Source organism: Phalaenopsis equestris, unplaced genomic scaffold, assembly GCF_001263595.1.
Source record: "Phalaenopsis equestris unplaced genomic scaffold, ASM126359v1 Scaffold000623, whole genome shotgun sequence".
Lineage (NCBI taxonomy): Eukaryota > Viridiplantae > Streptophyta > Magnoliopsida > Asparagales > Orchidaceae > Phalaenopsis > Phalaenopsis equestris.
In genome coordinates this window covers 143,698-166,747 of record NW_018165063.1, presented here as the reverse complement: position 1 = coordinate 166,747, position 23,050 = coordinate 143,698, and the positions used below count along the sequence as shown (strand labels likewise).

At 36.3% G+C, this 23,050-nt stretch overlaps 1 protein-coding gene across 4 annotated transcripts in view; it reads left to right on the top strand.

Moving 5' to 3' along the window:
* LOC110029992 (kinesin-like protein KIN-14I) overlaps positions 1 to 23,050 on the top strand; it is a 71,303-nt gene that overhangs the window by 27,542 nt on the left and 20,711 nt on the right. For all 4 annotated transcript variants that reach the window (XM_020732520.1, XM_020732519.1, XM_020732518.1 and 1 more), the window contains 7 exons: positions 9,148 to 9,247; positions 9,353 to 9,534; positions 9,648 to 9,763; positions 9,875 to 9,977; positions 10,659 to 10,811; positions 10,884 to 11,030; positions 11,238 to 11,438. In XM_020732520.1, coding sequence (XP_020588179.1) covers positions 9,148 to 9,247; positions 9,353 to 9,534; positions 9,648 to 9,763; positions 9,875 to 9,977; positions 10,659 to 10,811; positions 10,884 to 11,030; positions 11,238 to 11,438 — 1,002 coding nt within the window. The remainder of the gene's footprint in view (positions 1 to 9,147; positions 9,248 to 9,352; positions 9,535 to 9,647; positions 9,764 to 9,874; positions 9,978 to 10,658; positions 10,812 to 10,883; positions 11,031 to 11,237; positions 11,439 to 23,050) is intronic.

Here is a 23,050-nt window from a genome sequence, read left to right as displayed (position 1 = left end):
TTTAAAAATGGGGACCAAAGTACTCATCCTCCACTCTTTAGCCATCTTTTTACTTTTAAAGTAGTATTAAAGAGTTTATTAAGCCAAGAACTCTCAAATATCCTAAATATTTTCACACTTCAATTGGGATATCATCAGATCCTACTGATCTTCCATCATTGGTTCTCTTCAGAGCCTCATCAACTTATTTTTTACTAATGCAATGATAAAAATAAAAATATTTGATTATTATTAACGATATTAAGATCACTAAGTTCGATCGTATTTTCAGAAACTTCATTGAAAAGTTTTTCAAAATAGCTCACTCATCTATATTGAATATCTTCTTCTTAGAAAAACACTTTTTGATTTTCATCTTTAAAATACTTTACTTGAGTGAAATCCTTACTTTTCATTTCTCTTTGTTTGACTAGTTTATACATATGTTTTTTCACCCGCTTTAATATCTAATATGTTATTAAGATCACTACAAACATAATTTCTAGCATCACAAATTATTCTCTTGGACTCGCTGTAAGTCACCTTATATTTTTCTTAATTCTCCAAACTTTTAGATTTAAGTCAATTTTTATAACACAACTTATATTTTATATTTTATTGTACATTATTAGTCCACCACCAACTTTTTTTATTTGTAAATTTTTTTTTGATTTTCCAAGTAGATATTTTCTCACTTGTTTAATAGTGTTTGTTATTTTATCTCAGATAAAATTTGCTTCTTCATTAACATCCCAAATCTTGAAATGTTGAAGTTTACTCATAAAAATAATTTTATTTGTGTTATTTTGGTGCTTGTATAATTTTATGACAATGATTTATAGTATTTTTTATCTTACAACTCTTCATCTTAAAATTCAAAACTAGTAATAGATGTTGTGTACTTAAATTTTGACTTGGAATGACCTTATAATCTTTACATTCTCGACGATCTTTTTTCCTCATAAGAAAATAATCAATGTGTTTTATTAGATCCATTTTTTATAAGTAATAATATGTCCATCTCTTTTCTTAATAAAGTATTAACAATTACAAAATTATTTGCTGAAGCAAAATCATGTCTTGGGTTAACTCAGGTATCATTTGCTTCTTCATAGCTAGCCTAACCCTAGTCATATACTAGGTTTTCTGTGGCATCCGCGTTTTTCCCCTACAAAAAATTCTCTTTCCTATTCTTAACCTTAGACACATTTCGACCTTAGCTTAATTTTTCTTTGCTTATTTTCAAAATCAGTTACCCAAATTAATTTTTTGACATCGTCAATTAGTCTCCTACACCCTCTTGCATCTCCCAACTTTAAACCCTTGACTGCCACTATGGAGATAACTACCCGAGCCTACTCGGGAAGAGATACAACGAGAGATCCACCTACTTTAGTAGAGATTGATACACATTGGGGATGACACGTAGGTGGGATTTACCCTTGATGGTGAGAGGGAAAGCCAAAGAGGAGAAAGACATGAAAATTTTAACCCCTTCCATAAGGAAGATGTCAGTGATGAAGTTGAAAGATCACAACGTTTCAGAATCAAGTATCAGATGAGGCATAAAGAGTGAAGACATCAGTTGGAGGACACAAACTGTAAAATCCAGTTTTAGAGGAGGCCTATAGAGAAGACACCATTTGGAGGACACAGAGACTACAGAATCAAGGTAGATCCACTAGAATTTGAGGGAGGTTGAATTCAAAAGAATATATTGATTTGCTACAATCTGTTGAACGGATCTTCGAGTATAAAGATATGTCAGAGAATAGACGGGTCAAATTAGCTGCTATCAAGTTGAAGAAGAGTTCCTTTTTGTGGTGTGAGAACTTGCAAAGATGGAGGAAAAAGAGAAGATAGCGATAAGATTACTAAGTGGAAGAAGATGAAGAAAGCCATGTAGAAGAAATATCTTCCATCTCATTATCGCCAAGTCATGTTTCTGAAACTCCACAATCCACAACAACGAAGCCTTTCCGTGGAGGAGTTCACATGTAACTTCCAGTTTAGAGAAAGAGTCGGGAAGCCAAGAAGGTAAATTTCACTCTATAAAACATCACAAGTGATTTACCTGTAGGGTCAAGCAATTTTTGGTGCAAAGGTGGAGCAGCTGGTTCCTGGCTGATTAAGGAAAAGTTGCTCTTGTGGCGTTATCGAGCTTTGAGCTGGCATTTGGTGCGAAGGTAGATGATGAGCCACGTGCAGAGAGAGAAACTGAAGGAGGAGAAGAAGAAATTTAAGGATGAAGAGGTTGGCCAACCCTATCGAACAGTCGGGAAGCCGAAGAGGGGGAGGCGAGTCAAGAGGGTCAGGTAGTCGAAGAAATGGGAGATGAAGAGAAAGAGTCGGGAAGCCAAGAAGGTAAATTTCACTCTATAAAACATCACAAGTGATTTACCTGTAGGGTCAAGCAATTTTTGGTGCAAAGGTGGAGCAGCTGGTTCCTGGCTGATTAAGGAAAAGTTGCTCTTGTGGCGTTATCGAGCTTTGAGCTGGCATTTGGTGCGAAGGTAGATGATGAGCCACGTGCAGAGAGAGAAACTGAAGGAGGAGAAGAAGAAATTTAAGGATGAAGAGGTTGGCCAACCCTAGCGGCGAAATGAGACTTCATCTTCACTATGGACAAAGATCCTTTGTGCAATGATCACTCGATGTTGAGTGACTAAAGGAGAAAAAAAGGGAGTAAGAAGGCGGTGACAACATTCGCGCGTTCGTGCAAGAGGTCAATCCGAGGAGGTGGAATCGCAGTTTGCACATGTTTAGGGCTCGACAAGGGTATATGATAATAGTCTATTATATTGATTTAATAATATAATTAAACACACACACACATATATATTGAATAAAAAAATAAATAAGATTATATTAAGTAAAATAATAATTTTTTAGCTAATTAAAATAATTTAAATTATTAAATTTTAATAACATAATAAAAAAAATTAAATTTTCATATGAATACCATGTTTTTTTAGGCGTTCCATTTTAGAAGCGTCGACATTATGACAAATCAAATAACAATTTAATAGACATCGATGTGTGTACTCATATTCTAATACTATGGTAATATTTTGTTTCTTCTTGACTAATTGCATTTACTGTTATTGTTATGGTACTACATACCCATGATTTAGGATTCTAAGAGATTTTGTTCATTTTGTATGAATGATCTGTGTTCAGTTTTTTTTAAATTATTGTAGATATTGAATCTTGTATAAAGATATTGACTTTTATGCAAATGAAAATAAAATATTTATTATTAAAAATTATTATTTTAATTATATATTTGTATGTGCATGATTGACCATGATAAAGTCACCCCTTTATGGTATTAGTGGGAGAATGCTAAGTTACCTGTGCACATATATGAAAAAAGGATATTAATATTGGAGTACTTTAATTGGTACAAATTTTTTAGATGGTGCTTATGTGATGGTCGTGTAGATATTTAATAATACTGGTATGCTATTGATATAGTATGGTTTATTAATAACATCACAAATGTTAGTATTGATTTATTAAAAATTTCTAAGATGCATTTTATTTTCTTTTTTTATGTATTATTGGAGTTCAGAAATATAAATATTCACTAGATTGTTTAGCTCACAGTAGTTTGAAACTAACTTTTTTCAGATTTAATTAAGTGATTAAAAAACGAGCGTTAGAAAAAAAAATGTTTATAAAAGATGCGAGCAACTAGTAACAAGATAAATTTAATTTTAGCGTTTTAATTTGAATTGCTTAGTGACTTTCTATTGTTAAATAGTAAATGAATATAAAAAACTTAATTCTCGTCGTTCGATTGTCTGTTCTCATCTTGGTTAATTACAAGCTCCGGGCGAGTCGTGACATCACCTTTCAGCTCGACCACTTATCGATGAAATGCGAGCTGACCGACCTGAAGCATTCTGTAGCCCGGTACATAAGGGGCTTGAAGCCCGCTAGTAGCAAAGCACTATAACTGCAGCCTTATTGATCACTTGGGGATATCTAGATGTTAGCATTGAAAGTGAAAATATAGTAGAAACAAAGCACATAATCACCACCAGTCAGGCAACTATCTACAGTTGGTGATACCTGCAGAAGCACGCCTCAGGGAGTTGAGAAAGATGGATCGGATAAAGATATAGCCAACCCTTGTATGAAGAAACTTGAGAAGAGTAGCACGCATATTGTAGTTCCCGTTAGAAAATGCTTCAGATACCACGAATTTGGGCTTATTGTCTCTAGCTACCCGATAAGTTGAGTCGTGTTATTTACCGAACAGGGCGCCATATAGGAGGTTAGCGATGAGGAGAAAGCTGAAGAATAAGGAGAGGTATCATCTGTTACTAGATGAAGGAGAGGCACTTGTGGTGCGACGGGTCATAGTCTGAGGATACAACAGATTCATAGTGGCTTCGTCACAACAGATTCATAGTGGCTTCGTCACAACATATTCTACATCCGCTGCATGGTGAACAAAAACGTATGCAGTCTCATCATCCATGGGGAGCAGTAGGAATGTGACTTCTAAGTAGATGGTAGAGAAATCGGATCTCGTGACTCATAGTCACTCTCAGTCATATTCTCGGACTTGGCTGAAGCAAGAGAATGGAGGCATCATTGACTGGAGGTTCCTAATGGAGTTTTCAATCGGGAGCTAACTATAGTGTTACGACCTAGTCCGTGGGACGAGAATTGACGGTCGTATGGTGAGAACTAAATTTTATATATTTGTCTAGAATTTAAAAGATGAAAGAGTCACTAATCAAAATGAAGTAAAGTAATATATTTAAAATTACCTCGTTACTGGTTATTCGCATCTTCTATATACATTCTCTTTTCTATCGTTTATCTTTTAAATCACTTAATTGAATCTGAAATGTTAATTTTAAAATAACAGCAAACTAAACAATGCTAGTGAATATTCATACTTATAAATCACAGTAATACAAGATAAAAATAAGTAATATGTATGTCAGTCAAACTTTTAATAAAAAAAAATAAATATTTGATGTTATTTAAAGAATTTTACTATATTAATAACATATTAATATTGTTATATATCTGTACAACTATCAGAGAAGCAACATCTAAAATTGTGAATTAAGACATCAATATCAATATTTTTTTCATATACGTGCACGAGTACGTTAGTGTTTCCACACTAGTACCATTAAGAGGTAACTCTATTAAAGTCAGTCATACACATACAACAATCAACATACATATATCATTCATCGCATTCAATTCATAATACTATATAAAACATACATCAAATGTATGAGAGTAAATGACTACAACTATTGATAACAATATGATCGATAAGAAAAAATATTTCAATCGGAATAAAATATGTGCAAATGTCATTAACTACAAAATAGTTATGAAGAAACAAATTATAACTATAGATTAAAAAAACGAGTACTCACCCTAATAATGCTTAATTCAATAAGATTTGCTCTGATGTTGACTCTTTTAAAGTGGAAACCTAACGTAAATATGGTGTTCACATTACAAAACTTAAAAATAAATTGTTATTTTAATTAAATATTAACATCACATTAATCAGAAAATTTTCATACTTCACTTTATATCCTTCTACTTTTTTTTTTTTTGAAAAGCCCGAGGGCTGATTTTTTGAAATAAAAAGAGTACATAAAGGTTGTATGAGAAGAGCCCAAAAAAGACCCTACCCATATGATACAAGTACAGTAATACCCCAACTAAAAGATACAGATAAACTCAATAAAATATAAAATAAATTTAAAACATACAGAAAACAAGTAGCTAGGGATGAGCCAGTTTAGTCTTGCCCCTTCCTCTAGTTTTAGGAGCGGAGCCAGATAACAAACTTTGAAGAGTCGTGTCATTGCTGTAACTAATCAGAGTATCATCCATTAAATTTGCAAGTTGGAGTGTGCCTCCAGTCTTTCTTCTTCTGCCGAGAAGTGTAAACCTGTCATTCTTCATCTGAGACTGACTCATGCAATCCTCGATCTGATTTGGTGTTAGAACCGCAGTAAGAGGAAAGACAGTCGTTGTCACCACGATAGGTTTCAGTTTATGTGAAGTGTGAATTGTTACCTCTGCACCTGACGCTTCCTGAATTGGAGCTGCGAGACTATCCTAATTTTCAGTTCGAACATTATCCGTTGTAGTATGGTCAGAAGAAGGGATCCCAGGGGTAGATACCAACTATCTTGTGGTGATTCCCTCTTCAGGTTGGCTGTCATCAGGTTTGTTAGGAGTGCGTTTAGACACATGGGGTGCCCTAATAGTGTGTTCTTATTTTTAACTATTGGTTCTCAACTGTGGATGCAATCTAAAATATTTCTCCTGCAGGTGTCTAAACATCTTGCAGTGCCTGCAGTAGTAATTTGTTTCATAATGATTTTTTGCCAATAACCATTATGAGCAGATCCAAGCCAGACTTCTTCTATATCTGGTAGTGTAATATCTCGTTCAATCAAAATCCTTGCAATAGAGAGCCCAGGAAAATGAAGTGTATCAAAATCCTTGCAATAGAGAGCCCAGGAAAATGAACTGGAACTATAGGTGTGTCTACCTGCAAAAGTTTTCCAAGGATAGTCTCAATTGCATATAAGGTAGGTAGGTCAAAGAAATGAAGCTTGAGTTCAGGTAATGAGAACCAGATAGGTGCAATTGACGGTTCTTAACTGACATCAAAATTAGGGGTCCGTTTGAGCAATTTCATATGGTTGCTCTTAATTGTGATGAATTTCTTTGAAAAAATCCTCGTATAATCATCTTTTATGCTCAGCTGTATCATAACATGTCTTCCGTCGAAATGACCCACCTTTCAATCCCCAATCAGTTTGAAATCTTCAAAATATTTCCTGATGATCTCCATCTTAGGGCAATCTAATTGGAACTTTCCAACTAGTAAATTTGTATTTTACTGCATGAGTTAAAATTTCAGCGTCAGAGAATAAAATTGCTGGTTTGCCCGCCATTTTCATGCTTTTTTGCTCAACTTTTTTTATTAGATTGCAATCGTCATTTCCTGCAACAAAATCATGGTAAATCTGCGGGAATACAGCACTATCGACGAGGTTTAAAGGGGAGCTATGTTTGTGAACCACTGTAGCATAGGAGAGTTTGCCCACCTCCGAAGTAGGTTCAGTCCCAAGAGAGGAATGAAAAGCTGCCATGAAGTAAGGCAGTCAAGACACTACAAGGAAGCAACAGACGGCTGACTTAGACCTTGCTCAGCTGTCGAGCAGAGCAGTGTCGAGCTGAGACCCGGCTCAGCTGTCAAGCTGACGCTAGAGCGCAAGGCCCACACGAACACGAAGCACGAACAGCTCTGCCGCCAGACCGCAGCACGGTGAGACGACTCGACGAACGCGAAGCACAATTCTGCCGCCAGAAATGCGACAACGCGATGACATGAGCACCAAACGTCGACGACGAAGACGATATACGACGCGAGAAATCGTGTAGCAGACACTAAGGTTCGCCGTGAGGCGAAACCCTAGCAGAGCGGAGCGCGAGCATAGTATATCATCATTCTACTACTTATATATATATTTATGAAAATTCAAATAGCCCCTGGGGTCACAGGTTTGATCCCGCTTGTGTCAGATGAAATTCTTAGGCATATAAGGTTGGTCAGGGAGCTCGCATATAAGCTTTTGACCAATTTAATATATATATATATATATATATATTTATTTTAATATCTATTGCGTATATAAGCTTTTGACCTATTTAATATATATATATATATATATATATTTATTTTAATATCTATTAAAGCTTATCTCAGTCGAGCCCTAGTCCATGTGAGAAAATTTCTTCCCTCAGCACGCAAAGCGACCTCTGATCCAGAGCTCGGCTTCTGCTCTCTTGCATGAGCCTTATGTCTTCCTCTTCTTCTCTGCATGGTATCGATACTGCCTTCTCCTTTGCTCGATAGAGATGTTGTCAGCCACTGACGCCGCCCTCAATTTCAATCAAAGTATGGGGAAGCCCTAACTTGCGCCTGTCGTCTCTCGTGCTCGTCGTTCAACTCTCCATGTAAGTCGATCTGATGATTTCCCTTGTCTCCCCACTCTTCAATTTATAGTATGAAGAAATCCCTTCATTTCCGACTCCTCACTTCCTCTCCCCTCTATTCGGTTTCTTGTCTCCTCACTTCTTCGGTTATCGATTCGTCATTTCTCCTCATTCTTTCCTTCGTTTCTTCTCTCGGGTAACTGAAAATGGGCGTTACATACAGGATCATGTATGGTGTGACGTGGTTCCTGTGATTGTTGGTCACTTTTTGTTGGGGAGACCATGACAGTTTGATCGAAGGACTCAACATGAGGGAATCATAAACACATTCCTTCACCAATGATGGGAAGCACATCATTCTACTTCCTTTGGTGGTCCTCGAGATCACAGGAGCCCTTGCCAGTAGAGCAATATTGGTGAGACTAGTTTTGGTGACGAATGTATGCTACGACTGAGACACTAACTTCAGACATGGGACATGCATGTAGAGGGTATTTCAGGATATCACGGTCGACATCTTACCACCGGTGCCACCCTGCAGGAGTTCGGATTACCCCCACTTCAGATCTAGTTTAAGCTGACAACGGATCACTTTGGGAGCATTCAATAATAGAGGGGAGACATGCATTTTTAGTTCGTTTTAGTTTCAGACTCCCAGAAGATTGTAACAAACGTTAATGTTTGCTCGTTAGTTGGGGAAGACCCTTAGATGCCTTGGGAGACCCTTAGATACCTTGCATTTATAGAGATTTTGTTTTCTCCATCATTTGTTTACACTAAGCAGTTGAATTAAAATGGGCCATATTATAAATGAGATGGGCTTGTGTTGCTTTTTGTTTGTTGCTACTCTTTTACAATTTCAGTTTGGAGTTCTTAACATGAACAATAGTTGAATTATAAGGTGATAACAACAAGAAATGATGCCGTGTGTTACCATAACTTATGGATCTAACCTTTGCACCGCTAATATTGATTTGCTAAACTCCATGACGGAAAAGCATGGTTACTTTCCCCTCTACATTGTGTTATTGCTTATTTGTTGCCACTATACCCCAAAACTCTCTCTCTCTCTCTGATTATTACTGTGCTTTCTTTATGAAAATAAATTTTATAATTGTTTCGTGTATGAATTGTATGTTGCTCATGGACTATTATCTTAATCAGGAGCTTGCAAGCATAATCAAACTTTTGAACTATTCTACTTTTAGTTTGTTTGAATGTCGAAAGGTTGTAGAAGGCGCAAAATCTTCTGACATTGGTCATGGTAATATTTCAGATCTTAATTTTTTATTTCCACACCTCAAACCTATTCCTTATGTTTTAAAATAAAGATTTAAGAAGGCAGTTGACTTACTAAGCTCTTATGCAGAGGAATTCTTTGGGTTGGACGATAACAAATATATCGGGGATTTGTTGGCTGAATTTAAAGCAGTCAAAGACCGTAGTAAAGGGGAAATTTTGCATTGTAAACTTACATTTAAGAAAAGGTTATTTCGGGAGTCAGATGAAGCTGTTACTGATCTTATGTTTATGCAGCTGTCCTATGTTCAAGTATGTTAATTCAGAATCTCTACAATGCACTTCATATACCCTTCAGCATTTTGGATTTGATGGTCTAATTCTTTTGATAATTAGCTTAGTATATCATTCTTTTTGTTTCGCAGTTGCAACATGACTATGTTTTAGGAAATTATCCAGTTGGCAGGGATGATGCTGCTCAATTATCTGCTCTTCAAATTTTATGTGAAATTGGATTTCTTGATAATCCTGATAAATGTGTGTGAGTACCAAGTAAAATCTGTCATTCAATAGTTGTTATCAAGCATTTCTCCTTTTCCATATATGATCTGTTAATGCAGGACTTCTTTTAAAACAATGGCTTTCTTTACAGTGAGTGGGTTTCGCTGATTGAAAGATTTTTACCACGGCAAATTGCAATTACGAGGGCAAAGAGAGAATGGGAACTTGAGATTCTCTCTCGCTATAATTTGTTGGTAACTACTCTGTCATTAGATAATGCTATTTTCGAAGTAATATCAAGTTTTAAATTGCATCATTTTACAAACAATTATCTTGTATTTATCTTCTCATCAACATGATTTAGTTAGTCGACTCGTAAGTTGCTCTTTTTTTCTTCTACTTTCCAATAAAATATTTGATGGCAATATACTTTTTTTGACATAATCCTTGAAAACTTTATAATTCACCCACTGCAATTGAATAAAAAATTTATTTTCCTTAGAATGGGGCGCTTAGTGTACGTGCTATTATGAAATGTTAATTATCATCCATCTTTTCGTGATCCGCTATCTGTTTAACATTTCTCAGAGAGTAGATGGAAGCCTACACATTTATTTAGCTATGATAGCCAAATTGAGATTCATCATAATGTTTGGTACTGTTTAATGAAATTTCATTTAATATCAAGCATTAAGGCCTCAGCTGTTACTTAGTTCTTTTCTTTTCAAAAAGACTTATTTAGTACAAATTTGTAAACCTATGTTTTTATGACCATGGCGAAACTTGTAGAGCAGGTAGTTCATCTCTTGTGAGAGTAACTTGTCTTTGATTTGTACGAAACAGCTCAGCAACATTTTGCTAGAAACGAATGCGATAACATGAAAAATTTTAAGTTTTCATTATTCACATCTTACATTGTTTTCTAATCCATGCAGGCGCACTTGTCGAAGGATGATGCAAGGCAGCAGTTTCTTAGGGTCCTTCATGGTCTTCCTTATGGAAACTCAGTTTTCTTCAGCGTGCGGAAGATAGATGATCCAATAGGTCTTCTACCTGGTCGTGTTAATTTAGGCATAAATAAGCGTGGGGTTAGTTACAATGCCTCAAACACTTCTGATATCTACTGTGATCAGGATAAATTTCTTTTTATTGCTGTGTAGGTCCATTTTTTTCGTCCAGTTCCAAAGGAGTACTTGCACTCTTCAGAGCTTAGAGATATTATGCAATTTGGTAGCAGCAACGCAGCTGTTTTCTTTAAGATGAGGGTTGCTGGCGTTCTTCATATTTTTCAATTTGAAACAAAGCAGGTCATATTTAGCACACGGATGGCCGGGGCTCGTCAAATAGCCTTCGGCCATTCCTTTAAATTAATATATATATATATATATATATACATTTATATATATATTAAATATATGTATGTATGTTTATTTATTTGTCCAATTCCTTTAGACTTGTTCAATTTTGGAGGTGAATCTTTCTTGAAGTGTTCTGTCTTTGATTAAACTTTGCAGGGGGAGGAAATTTGTGTAGCCCTCCAAACACATATAAACGATGTTATGCTGCGTAGGTACTCAAAAGCAAGGAATGTTTCTGCAGGATCCCCTCAAGAGGATTCAGCTCATCCTGTCAAGTCATCGAGCCCCGATATTTACGAGAAACGTGTACAAGAATTAACAAAAGCTGTTGAAGAATCTCATAAGAATGCAGATAAGGTGAGCAGTATTAATTATGCAGAACCATGTAATGTTCCTTTTACAGGCTTAGCAAATTAGATTGTTGCAGTTTATCACAATAAGCTAAACCCTCCGTGTAGCAGAATATAAGAAGTTCCATCATCAATAATGTTAAGGTGCTAATATTTCGTTAATTCAGGTGTTAATAATCTATCTTGTGCAATATTAACATTTATTATCAGGTTTTGATGTATAATGTGCATATATTTATGTTGTAGTTTGTCTCAATTGCCTGATTTTATACTGTATGTTGATTTTTTTGAACCATACTTTTTTTTTATAAACGCCCAAGGGCTAATTTTATTGACATTGAAAAGATACATAGAGATTGTATAAGAGGACCAAAAAAAAAAGTTACCCTACCCATACGATACATCAGACACTAGCATCCTAAAAGGATGAAACATAGATAAAAAAAATAATAATAAAAAATAAAAAACAAAACTTGCAGGAAATAAGCTGCTATGCACGAGCTAGCCTGGTCTTGCCTCTATCTCTAGTTCTAGGAGCGGAGACAGCTAACAAATTGCTGAGTGTCGTTCCATTACCCGAAGTTACTAGAGTATCATCCATTAAGTTCCCAATATCCATTAAGTTCCCAAGTTGGGGTGTGCCTCCATTCTTCTTTTTCTTTCTAGATGTGTATACCTGACATTCCTCATCTGAGGACCGACTCATCTGATCGGTGTGGTCAACAGATTGTTGGCCATGTAGGAGAGAATGAGCCCCCAGCTCCTGACTAGCAGTAATAATATTTTGATTCTGAAGAGATGGTAAACATGTCTCTTCAACACCTGTTGCATCCTGGAGATGTGGAGCTTCAACACTATCCTAATTATCGGACCCAAGTAAACCATCTGCCAATATATCAGTCGGAAGAACAGAGGCAGTATTATCTCCGGTAGTGGGAGGGAGAGGTGGCATCGTGTCAACCGGTGTTTCAATAGTCTGTGAAATGCACTCAGGAGCGGTGGAGGGACATGTATGAGGTGGGGCAGATCCAAAAGCGCTTTTACTTGAATGTTTTAAATTCGGATGCAACTGATAACATTGAGAAGGAGAATGTCCAAACATAGAGCAGTGGGTACAATAAAGTGATATTTGTTCAAGTTCTGCTTGCTGCCAAAATCTCTGATATTGTGTGCCAATCCATATTTCTCCCGGAAAAAGTAAGGTAATATCCCATTCTATCAAAATTCTGGCTTCTGAAGGCCGAGTCAGATTCACTGTAGGCGTGTCAGCTTTGAGGGGTTTACCGTATACCATCGCTAAAGCGAAGAGAAGCTCTTGATCAAAAAGGTGGATCTTCAAACCTGGGAAGCACAGCCAAACAGGAATGGTAGGAGGTTCAGTATGAGGGTCAAAATCCACCGTTCATTTTAAAACCTTCATCACCTGGTTTTCTATTCGAAGAACTCTTCTCGCAAACAAATGAGTATAGTCTTCGTCATTTGATAATTGAATAAGAATGTGACGACCATCCAATTTACCGATCTTCCAACCCCCTTTCAGCTTCATTTGCTCAAAGTCCTTTCGAATTATCTCAAGTTTAGGGTTGTCATAAATAAACTTACCTACTAAGAACAGTCGGCAGGGCGCAGCAAAGGTGGAGATCTCTGCCTCAGTGAGAAAGATTGCAGGTTTGTCGTTTTTACGGAAAGCTTTTTTGAGAAATCCGGTTTCAATGCCAAGAGCAAAATTGTTGTGGTATCGTTGCGGAAACCTATTCAAAAGAGGGGCGTAGACGAGGTTATCACTGGCGTGGGTGGCGCACGGGCGAGGGCGGCGGCGTGGGAGCGTCCAGAAGTCATTTCTTCAGCAAGCTGTCGATCGACACAACAGACGCAGGCAGCCGCGAACCCTCTGGCGGAAGGCGACGACGTTGGCGCTGCGACACCTTCCCATCTTCCGTGAGATACAGAACGACGAGATGCGACATGTGAAATCTGTCGGAGAGACGACGACGCAAGCCGCAGTTTGCTTCGAACAGAGACTACGAGACGCGAGAGGAGAGACGACGACGATGGAGAGGGACGACGAAGTCGGCTTCGACGCCGGCGAAAAGATCTTGCGGTAAGGGTTGCTAGGGTTCGACATGGCTCGAAACCCTAGCAGAGTCGAGCGTGGGAAACGACATATATCTACTTGAACATTTTATCCATAGTATAAGTTGAGATTTAGAAGTAAGGTATACCTTTATGAAAAATTTATATTTTTAGATCTTAAAACTATAACCTCTTTTGTCTAATCCTTTGCATGTGCATTTTGACTTGCTATTGTTATCTTGGACATATGTGTTCCTGTTTGTTTTATCTCTTTACCCATTTTTATTAATCTATTGTCAAAATATATCCATATCATTATGTTGTTAATATATTTGGTTTTAAAAAATTTATATTGCTTAGTGGAATTGTCAATTGATATGTTGCAGGACATTAATCATGTGAACAATAATATAAATTAGGGAATTGTATTATTAAATTAACTTAGTACAAATAATTTAACATTGGAAATTAATTTTAAATAGGTTAATGCAATAATATTCTTGTTGAATGTTAGAAAATTTATGACGCTAGAGTGATAATTTATCATCTTAGCATTGTATGAAAATTCAACACATAACAGATTAAAAAATATAGTGAAGGGAGGCACCAAATTTTTTTTCATGGGAAAAGCTTTGAAAGGGAAAAAACTACATGCCTTTACCAAATAAAAGTAATCCACTATATGTTTTCAATTACAGGGGTTGCTTTTCTCTAATGACAGGGAGAACAGGGTTGCAATTTTCTACTAAAAATTATATTTTTTTTTATATAGCTAAAAAATATAAGTGTTTGGAAATTCAACAACAATCGTAGTCTGATTATAACAGTTGCAAGTAATGCCCCGATGATCGACGGTCAGTGGCGACTGTGGGTGGTGGTTGACGATGATCGGTGGCTATGAAGGCCAGTGATCGATGGTGGTTGGTGACTACGGAAGTCGTTGGTTACTTGTTGGGTCTTTTCTCCTGCTCAGACTCTGGAATTTCACTTCTCATTCTCTTCTTCTCCTGCCCCTCCAAGTGAAGAAGGGAGTCTATTTATAGTTTTTTGAGGAGACACTTTGGTTTTTTGTCACATAACTTTCCTAACCACTTGATTGAACGGTTCATGTTGACCCCCGTTGATCTTAGGTGATTTTTGAAGGACCTTAATTTTTTAATAATCTCAGAATTGAGCGATTTTAGGCTCGCTAGATTCCTTTCGTCAAGACACTCAATTTAACTATAAATATGACAAATTTGGAGTTCATTTGACCATTCAATTAATATTCAGCTTCAACGACTTGATTAGAGCTTGATTGGTTTTGGATTGAAATATGGGTTCCTCTTACCGAGATGCTTAGTTTGATTATAAATTTGAGGAAATCAAATTTTGGATGATAATTAATTTGAATTTGGAAGATCTCTTATAAAATATGCATCAAGATTTGTGTTTGATCTGAATATTATTTTTTGGTGATACAATAATTGTTCTCTATTTTCATCGCTTTTGTCGTCTGAAATATGCAATTATTATTGAGAAGTATTTAACATAATTTCAGATATTACAAAACTTCTTACTTTCAAGAGATTTGAGTTGTCATGGATGCTCTGTGGAGATCTAAAAAGGCCAAAATTTAGTTCGGAATGTCTAAAATAGCAGAACAAATATTTCTGAAAAAACCTTTGATTATGCCGTTGTTGCCACTTTTGGCAATAATTGTGTACTTGGCGCATGTGAAAGTATAGGTCCTCATGGATGCTCCTCTGTTTAAGGTGGAGTACGCTGGTGTGTACTTGTGCGGTGGCGTGCACGTGTGTGTGCGGGTAGGAGGTTGCGGTCATGCACATGAGCTCTGCTGGAGCGGGGTTCTCGCTTGTGCTTGCCATTGGCACACGCGGAGGTGTGTGCAGGTGCTCAAGTGTGGGTGCACGTGGACGTTGGTTAGCAGTTTTGCGGGCCGGAGAGTTTGTGTAATCATTCGCACTCACAAAATGGTTAGCAAACTGTTCCTGCATGCTAGCTTGCGTGCGCACGCAGCTGCGTATTGTATGCACTTGTATGGGTGCATGAGCACGCATATTCACCCAAGGCTTCGCCAGCAAATTGAACCTTCAAAATTTGAATTTTTCTCCTTTTTTTGAATTTTTGTCTACAAATTCCGTGAAATTCTTCTATTTTTAGAGTCCTATAGCGGTTAAGTTCTCTAATAGGTTTGATCGAGCTTGTTCGTTTCCACCTAGATATATCACAATTTATGAGGTGAACTTGAATGTTAGCCTTCAATTCTACTTGTGCCTGAATTAAAGTATGTTCTATAGTTAACCGAGGTTTGTGTTTCTCAGTTTTTTTGTCGGGCCATGATGATTGTTGTTGGATTGATTGTCATTTTCAGAAAGCGTGGGGCTAAACTAACATTGGAGATTTTGGCTCGGATAGACAGGTTTATCGGTGATGTGTATGGTTGTATTTCTTTCAAAAGTAAATTACTAGATCTTTTAATGAAAGAACATTAAGAAACTTCTTTGTCAGATTTTTTTAAGTGAAAAATGAATGGGCCCTTCGTGAGAGTCTATGAGAACTACAGGAGCTCCCCATTCCCTTTCATATCATGGTAGATGATGTACTTAGGATGCTTGTTTATCAGGATATCAAAGATCTGTAGATTGAGGTACTATAGATCAATAATTTTGTTAGTGAAAAATTTTTGTTCGAATAAGACTTTTCATTTATCCTGGAAGATCTCATGCCATAATTTTAAAGTTTGAAAAATCACGCCTTGATTTGTTTCCTACCATCCTTTCAAAGTGACCCTCACAGTTCTTCAATAGCAAAAGAAGAAAAGTGACGGGATGAATAAAATTCCTTCGATTAGTTATTCAAAAATTCATATTTTGGAAGAGAGGTGTTGTTACTTATGAGTTATGAAGTTTTGGAGAAATTTAATCTTACAACTTCACATTTTTTTGGTATTGCAGATGCTATTTAAGTTATATTTGGTCTTTAGGTCTTTTGGTCTTCCTATTAATTTTGATTCTTGTTCAATATCTTTTTTTGTTCATGTCATTATTTTGCTGTGTTGTGAAAGATAAAACTCGTAATTTTCTATTTGATTTTCTGGCCTTCACCTTGTTTCTGTAACATTTCTACAGTTCAATGGAAATGCAGTTTCTTCTTTGAATATTAAGCTTTATTGTTTCTTTAGCATATAATGCTTATTTCGTTATGTTTGGAAAATTGCAGTATTACAAGAATTGTCTACAACATTGAGCACTGAAAGCCCTGACAGGGAACGAGATCTTCTCATATACAAAAATTTCATTTAGTAATAATATATCCATACCTCAAATATTTAGATTTCATTGTTTTTGGCACATCCTATCGTATTTGTAGGTGTTAAATGCCAATGGGTAGGATCTAAGCATGTTACACTGAAGGGAAATGAAGAGATACTGCTCATTATTGTGTATTACGGATAGATGCTGATAATTAAAATTTTTTTCATTCGTATGCACTAATTCAGACTAATGCATGAGGGGTAGATATCAATTGTACAAATTTTTGTTGTAGTCATCACTTTTGTTTCAAAAACTTTTTTTTTTCTTAGCTCTCTGGGGACATGCATGATTTACAAAATTGATTTGCTACAACCAAGGCGTTAAATTCGCCATGGTTGCTATTTTCCATTTTTTTTAAGCCCAAAAGGCTAATATATTAACTAAAAAGTAAGATGCTGATACAATGTGTTGGAGGGCCCAAAACATGGCTCCCTTCCAACACCAAAACCAAAAGGGATTCCAAAATTAGAAATTATTGAAAAGTACATTAGAGACAAAAAGAAAAAACCTAAAACTATTGAAATACAAGGTATCCGGTGGCTAGAGAGCACCCAATTTGGATTTGCCTCTACCTCTGGTTCTAGGAAAGGAGCAAGCTAATAAGTTGGTGAGATGATTGTCATTTCCAGTAGTGACCAATATATCATCCAGTAGTAACCAATGTATCATCCAATATGTTCCCGAGCTGGAGTCGGCCTCCATTCTTCTTCTTCTTCCTCCTGGAATAAACCTGCCATTTTTATTCCGAAGATTGATTTACTTGATCTTTGTTTAAAGTGTGCTGGGAATATGCAGATTATTGGACATTAGAAGCAACTACTTGTTATACCGGCTGATCTATTATTGGATCAAAGGAGCATTCTCGTGTGTCTTGACGTGTTAGTGAGTCTTCTTCAATAACAGTGGGTGGTATATGCACAACTAGATCTGTAGCTGTAGTAAGTTGTTCTTCCTCAGGAACAACGGTGTTGGGAAGAGGATCAGGTTGCATCTTCTCAACAGGGATAATAGGTGGTTGTTCTTTTGTGATATTTGGCTTTAGATGAGGATGCAATCGATATCAAATAGTAGAGTTGTGTCCAAACATATTACAATGAGAGCAATAGGGAGGATGTGGTTCTATTTCAACATTTTGTCAATACCCGTTCTGAATAGTATCAATCCATATTTCATCCGGAGCTGGTTGAGTAATATCTCTCTCCACTAACACACAAGTCACAGAGGGTCTAGTGACAGCAAGTGTAGGACTATCCACCTTGAGAGGCTTATTGTAAGCAGTTGCTAAAGAGTAGAGGATTTTCATGTTGAAAAGATGTAATTTTAACCCCGGAAACTTTATCCAAACGGGAATAATAGCGGACTCCGCTTTTGGATCAAAGCCGGCTGTCCACTTCAGAATCTTCATAAAATGATTGTCAATCTTGATAGTTTTACGAGAGAAAATGCGAGTGTAATCTGCATCATGAGATAACTGAATAAGTACATGTCTACCGTCAAGTAGGCCAATGTTCCAATTGTCCAATAGTTTCATAGCATCAAACTCCTTCCTAATGATCTCCAGTTTTGGGTGACCATAAGTGAATTTCCCCACTAGTGAAAAACGCCAAGAGGACGCGAGAGTACCGGTTTCAGTCTCTGTGAGAATAAGTGCAGGCTTCCCATTTTTTTTCCAAGCATTCTGATAAAATTGTGATCACTTCCACCTTCAAAAGCCTCACGGAAAGATTCTGGAACATTGCAAGACTTACTGATAGCAAAACCAGACGCTGAATCTGGAGGAGGGGCACTAGCAGAGGACAAGTCGCCGGCAAGAGCATTTGCATGGGAACGGATCATCGAGGCCATCTCCCTCCCGAGATGTCACGGTCAGGAGAGATGTTGGGCCACGATAAGAATAGGATACGAAAAGGAAATCTGCCAGGAAGGCTCGTCCGTCTGCGACGTGCGAACTAGTCGAGCAGGAAGACGAAAGCGAGCAGTTTGTCGTCGTTTAGGATCGTCTTCGTCGGCCGTGAACGAAGACACGTCGTCGATTAAGAAACGACGTGCGAACGGAGACGTCGTTGTCGTCTTCGGTATGCGAACAAAGCGAAGTCGTCGGGTTGGAAGAGACGATTTGCCAGCTTAGCAGGGGAGAAAAGAAGTGAGTCCGATAGTTTCAGCGCTGGGAATTGCCGTCAGACGAAACCCTAGCAGAGCCCTTGACCGCCAACATGTATGTGTACGTGTGTGGCTGTTATTTTCCATATTTAGCTTTAGTTTCTCAAATTCATACTTATGTAATTGAACGTTTAAGAAAGATGTTATTGTTCTAATTTTATTTCTTCTACTTCTCCTGTTGCATATTCTATTGTTTCATTTTGAAAAATATATCCATGTTATTAAGAAAATCTGAGACCTTTAATCATAACAGCTAAATCTGAAACGTGCTTAGATTTTCTATTGCAAATACACATCTCTTTCTAGAAGAACTCTAATGGTTCAGATTTCTCCTTTATATATTTTTTGATAATTAGAATGAGAAGTGAGAAGATTAGAAAATGGGAAATTTTATGATTGGATTTATTCGTTGGCTCTATGTAAAAAAAGATGAAAAGCTATTCATAAACAGGCCGAGAAATAACTATTTACAAAACAAGTCAATTTGAAATTCAGTTTTATTCTAGAATCCAGAATTAACCGCCCAATAGAAATGAATTGGTGTATTGGGATTCAAGCCACATATTTTATGATTTTTCACTCATTCAAAAAAAAGAGGAGAAAAAAGAGATAATGCTATTGTCCAGGATATTGTCCAGGGTTGCTGTGGATAGAAATTATTGTCCTTATAGCTAGATTGTTAGATTGGTGTGAATGGGATTGTGTTAGCTACAGATTCATGATTATTTCAACATCTCTTCATGCAAGGTCTTATACGTTGATCAAGTCCAACTTTATCACATTATCAAAATTTATTTTGACTAAAGCCTTGGTGAGGATATATGGAATCTGAGAGTTTATAGGAAATATAATTTAATTGGTTAGTCAATTTTCAATTTTTAATGTGATGAAATGTCAATTTATCTCAAAGTGTTTAGTCCTATCATGATGGACATGATTTTTATTATATTTATGCTAGCATAGCTATCATAATGCAATTTTAAAGATTTCTCCACTTGGTATTTTTTATTTTCTTAACAATCCTTTTAACCATATTCCATAGCCAATGCTTTGCATGTAACTTCATCACACTTTCCGAGACCATATACTTTTTTACTTCTCTATGCAAATATAATTTTCCAATACATAAGTATAATTACTAGAGGTGAATATTTAGTCATGCATCCAATCACCATATGTGGAACCTTCACTTGTTTTTTTTTAAATGAATTTTTGTATGGTTCGCTTTTTCCTTGTGCCATCTTGAGATATTTTAGAATATGATGAACAACTATTATGTAATATTTATTATGGTTGTTCATGTATGTGCTTAAAACACTAATATGGAACCCAATATCAGGATGAGTACCTACATTTTCAAAGGACATGCTTTTGGTGGTGATCCCAAACTTTTTAAAGGTCCATTGAAATTTCTTCTAGCTTAATCAAAGCATTATCATATCTTGAAGTAGAAAAAGAATATGCTTCCTTTGGTAAATTACAATATTTTGCTTTGTTCATGTCGATTCCATACCATAAAGTATAGTAATTTTATTAATTTTTCTCTCAATTTCTCTTGCCAGAAACCGTTTTAGTTAATTTTTATGGTGAGTATTTTATAAAAAGAATCTAACCAGTTTGATACTGAGTACTCTTAGGCTTTTTAAAAAGTTTAAAGAATATATCAGACTAGACATAAGTGGATTATTTGAGGTCATATATAGCTTTTGACTCTACATACTTTCTGTATACTTTGTTGACGTCTCTCTAATTATTCAAATCATATGAAATTTTCATGTTTACTTTGTCCATAATGTCTACCTTCTCATCCTCATTTTGAAAAACATTTGTATTGTAAATTTGATCTAGAGACCAGTCTAAAATTGCAACTTGAAAGGGTGAAACTAGAATTGTGTTGACTTTAAATAATGGGAGAGAATTTTCTTATAGTCAATACCATATGACTGGTTGGACCAATTAGTTAGGTTTTAAAGTTATTCGTGCTCATATTGTTTTATTTTTGATACTATACTCGATTTGCATCCGATCAATTTTATCTTGGTGGAAGTTCATAAACTTTCGACATAACATTTTTCTCAAAGTTTGAATTTATTTCATTACAATTTTCTTCTGCTCAAGAGTTTTGCCTCATAAACATTCTTTGGAATTTGCATTTTATCAAGAGAAGCGGCTGAAGCACCTAAATTTTGGTGAAATCCCAGTCATGAAATCATAAATTAAGTATTTTGTGCACGACCTTACTTCTTTCTTTAAGATAATAGGGTAGTGGAGATTACTTGATCATGTATGGATTTTTTTTTACTTGTTTTTTATTTTATTGGTTCCTACATTAAGTATGGATTCTTGGGTGTATTGTTGATTTGTTGTTTGCCTCCCTTTTTAGTTTTTATTTTTTCTCTTAGTATAGACATTAATCTCATTTTGTATATGTTGGAAAACCTCTTTTGGCCCATAAGGATAATTATCTCGTCAGATCTTTCCTGTATTCCCGTGCAAGTCATTGTCATTTGCCTCCATATCTCACATAATATAACTTTTTAGTCTTCTCTTCTTTTCAACATGGCAGAATTTTCTTAATACTTAACATTGCAATGTACTTATTATCATTAACCTCTATAAACATATGTTAATCTAAAATATACCCTGTAAAAGTTTAGGGAAAATTACATGCATAGCACCCAATTCTTATGGATTTACCTATCTCACACCCTAAGTTTCATTTTTCACGCACAACACTTTATCTATTGATGAAAAGATGAATTTGACTATTAAAATGTGATAGTGAGTGTTACTTTTTATATGATGTTTGTAATTATGAAAGCTTTGGTGTGCGATAGGTAAATATGGATGTTTTGGGTGCTTTGTATGTAAAAGCCTCAAAAGTTTATATCTAGATATTTTATTATGCATTATCTTATGAAATAATCTTAAGACTTAAGTAATAGAATCATCATTCAATTTCTTAAAACAAATTATTGTATAAATAATTTTTTAACTTTACTAACAATATTAGATATTAATGATATTCTAAATATGGAAAAATTCTATAAATATTAGACTTAGGATTTATTTTTTTACTGTATTAGAGATTTAATGTCTCATCCAAATGGTAGGATCTTTGTTGGGACAAATTATTTTATATCTATCTTCTCGATCCTTTTCTTTTGCAAAAAACTTAACAGAAACATTAATTTTCTCAATATACACAAATTTCTAAATTACAATTCAAAATTGAAAACAATTAACATAAAATAACTTATTCCAGAGTTAACCCAATCCAAGATTCAAATGCAACATTTTATTGTTGAATTTTAAAACGAGTATATTGACTAATCCTCTCCAACAATGCCACATAAACAACAAAACAAGAATACACAAACACATAAACAGTAAAACAAAACAAATCATAAATAATAAAGAAATAGGATCTGCAGACTTAGAATGAGCGTGAAGTAAAAATACAGTCCTATAGCGTGGAGAAACTAGTGCGATCGTCCAGGAAGGCTGCTGGAAATTCGCTGAAGGTGGGGCTAAGGGAACAGGCAACTGCTAGCCGAAGTTTTGGGAGATAATAGACCTGGGGGCTGACGGAGGAGGGCGCTGGAGTAGGTTAGCACGACGGGAGGTAGCTCTAGAGGGGGTTTGGAGCGACGGCGCTTTGATGTGGAGTAGCTGGGAGGCACGACAGAGGAAAGACGAGCCATAAGAGGGCGGTGCGGTAATCTGGAGGGAGAGGGCGGTGCGGCAATCTGGAGGGAGAGGGCGGCTCGTCCGTGCCACTGGAGGGACCTAGGAGCGCCGATGACCTGTTGGATGGAGTTGAGATGACAACACCGATGGAGGGTGACGCCGGGAGGAGGGATCGAGTGGAGATACACACCATCTTGGCGGGATAAAGCTGCAGGACCACTCCGCCGAAGGAAACAGCCTCGCGTGAGGGAAAACGCCGGGAAGATCACATGGAACAAAAAAAATCAACAAGAAAAACTGGTTAGACCTAAGAGGACAACATATATACATAGGGGAGGAGAGAAAAACAACAAAGGTAAGACCTTAGGAAGGGAGGGGG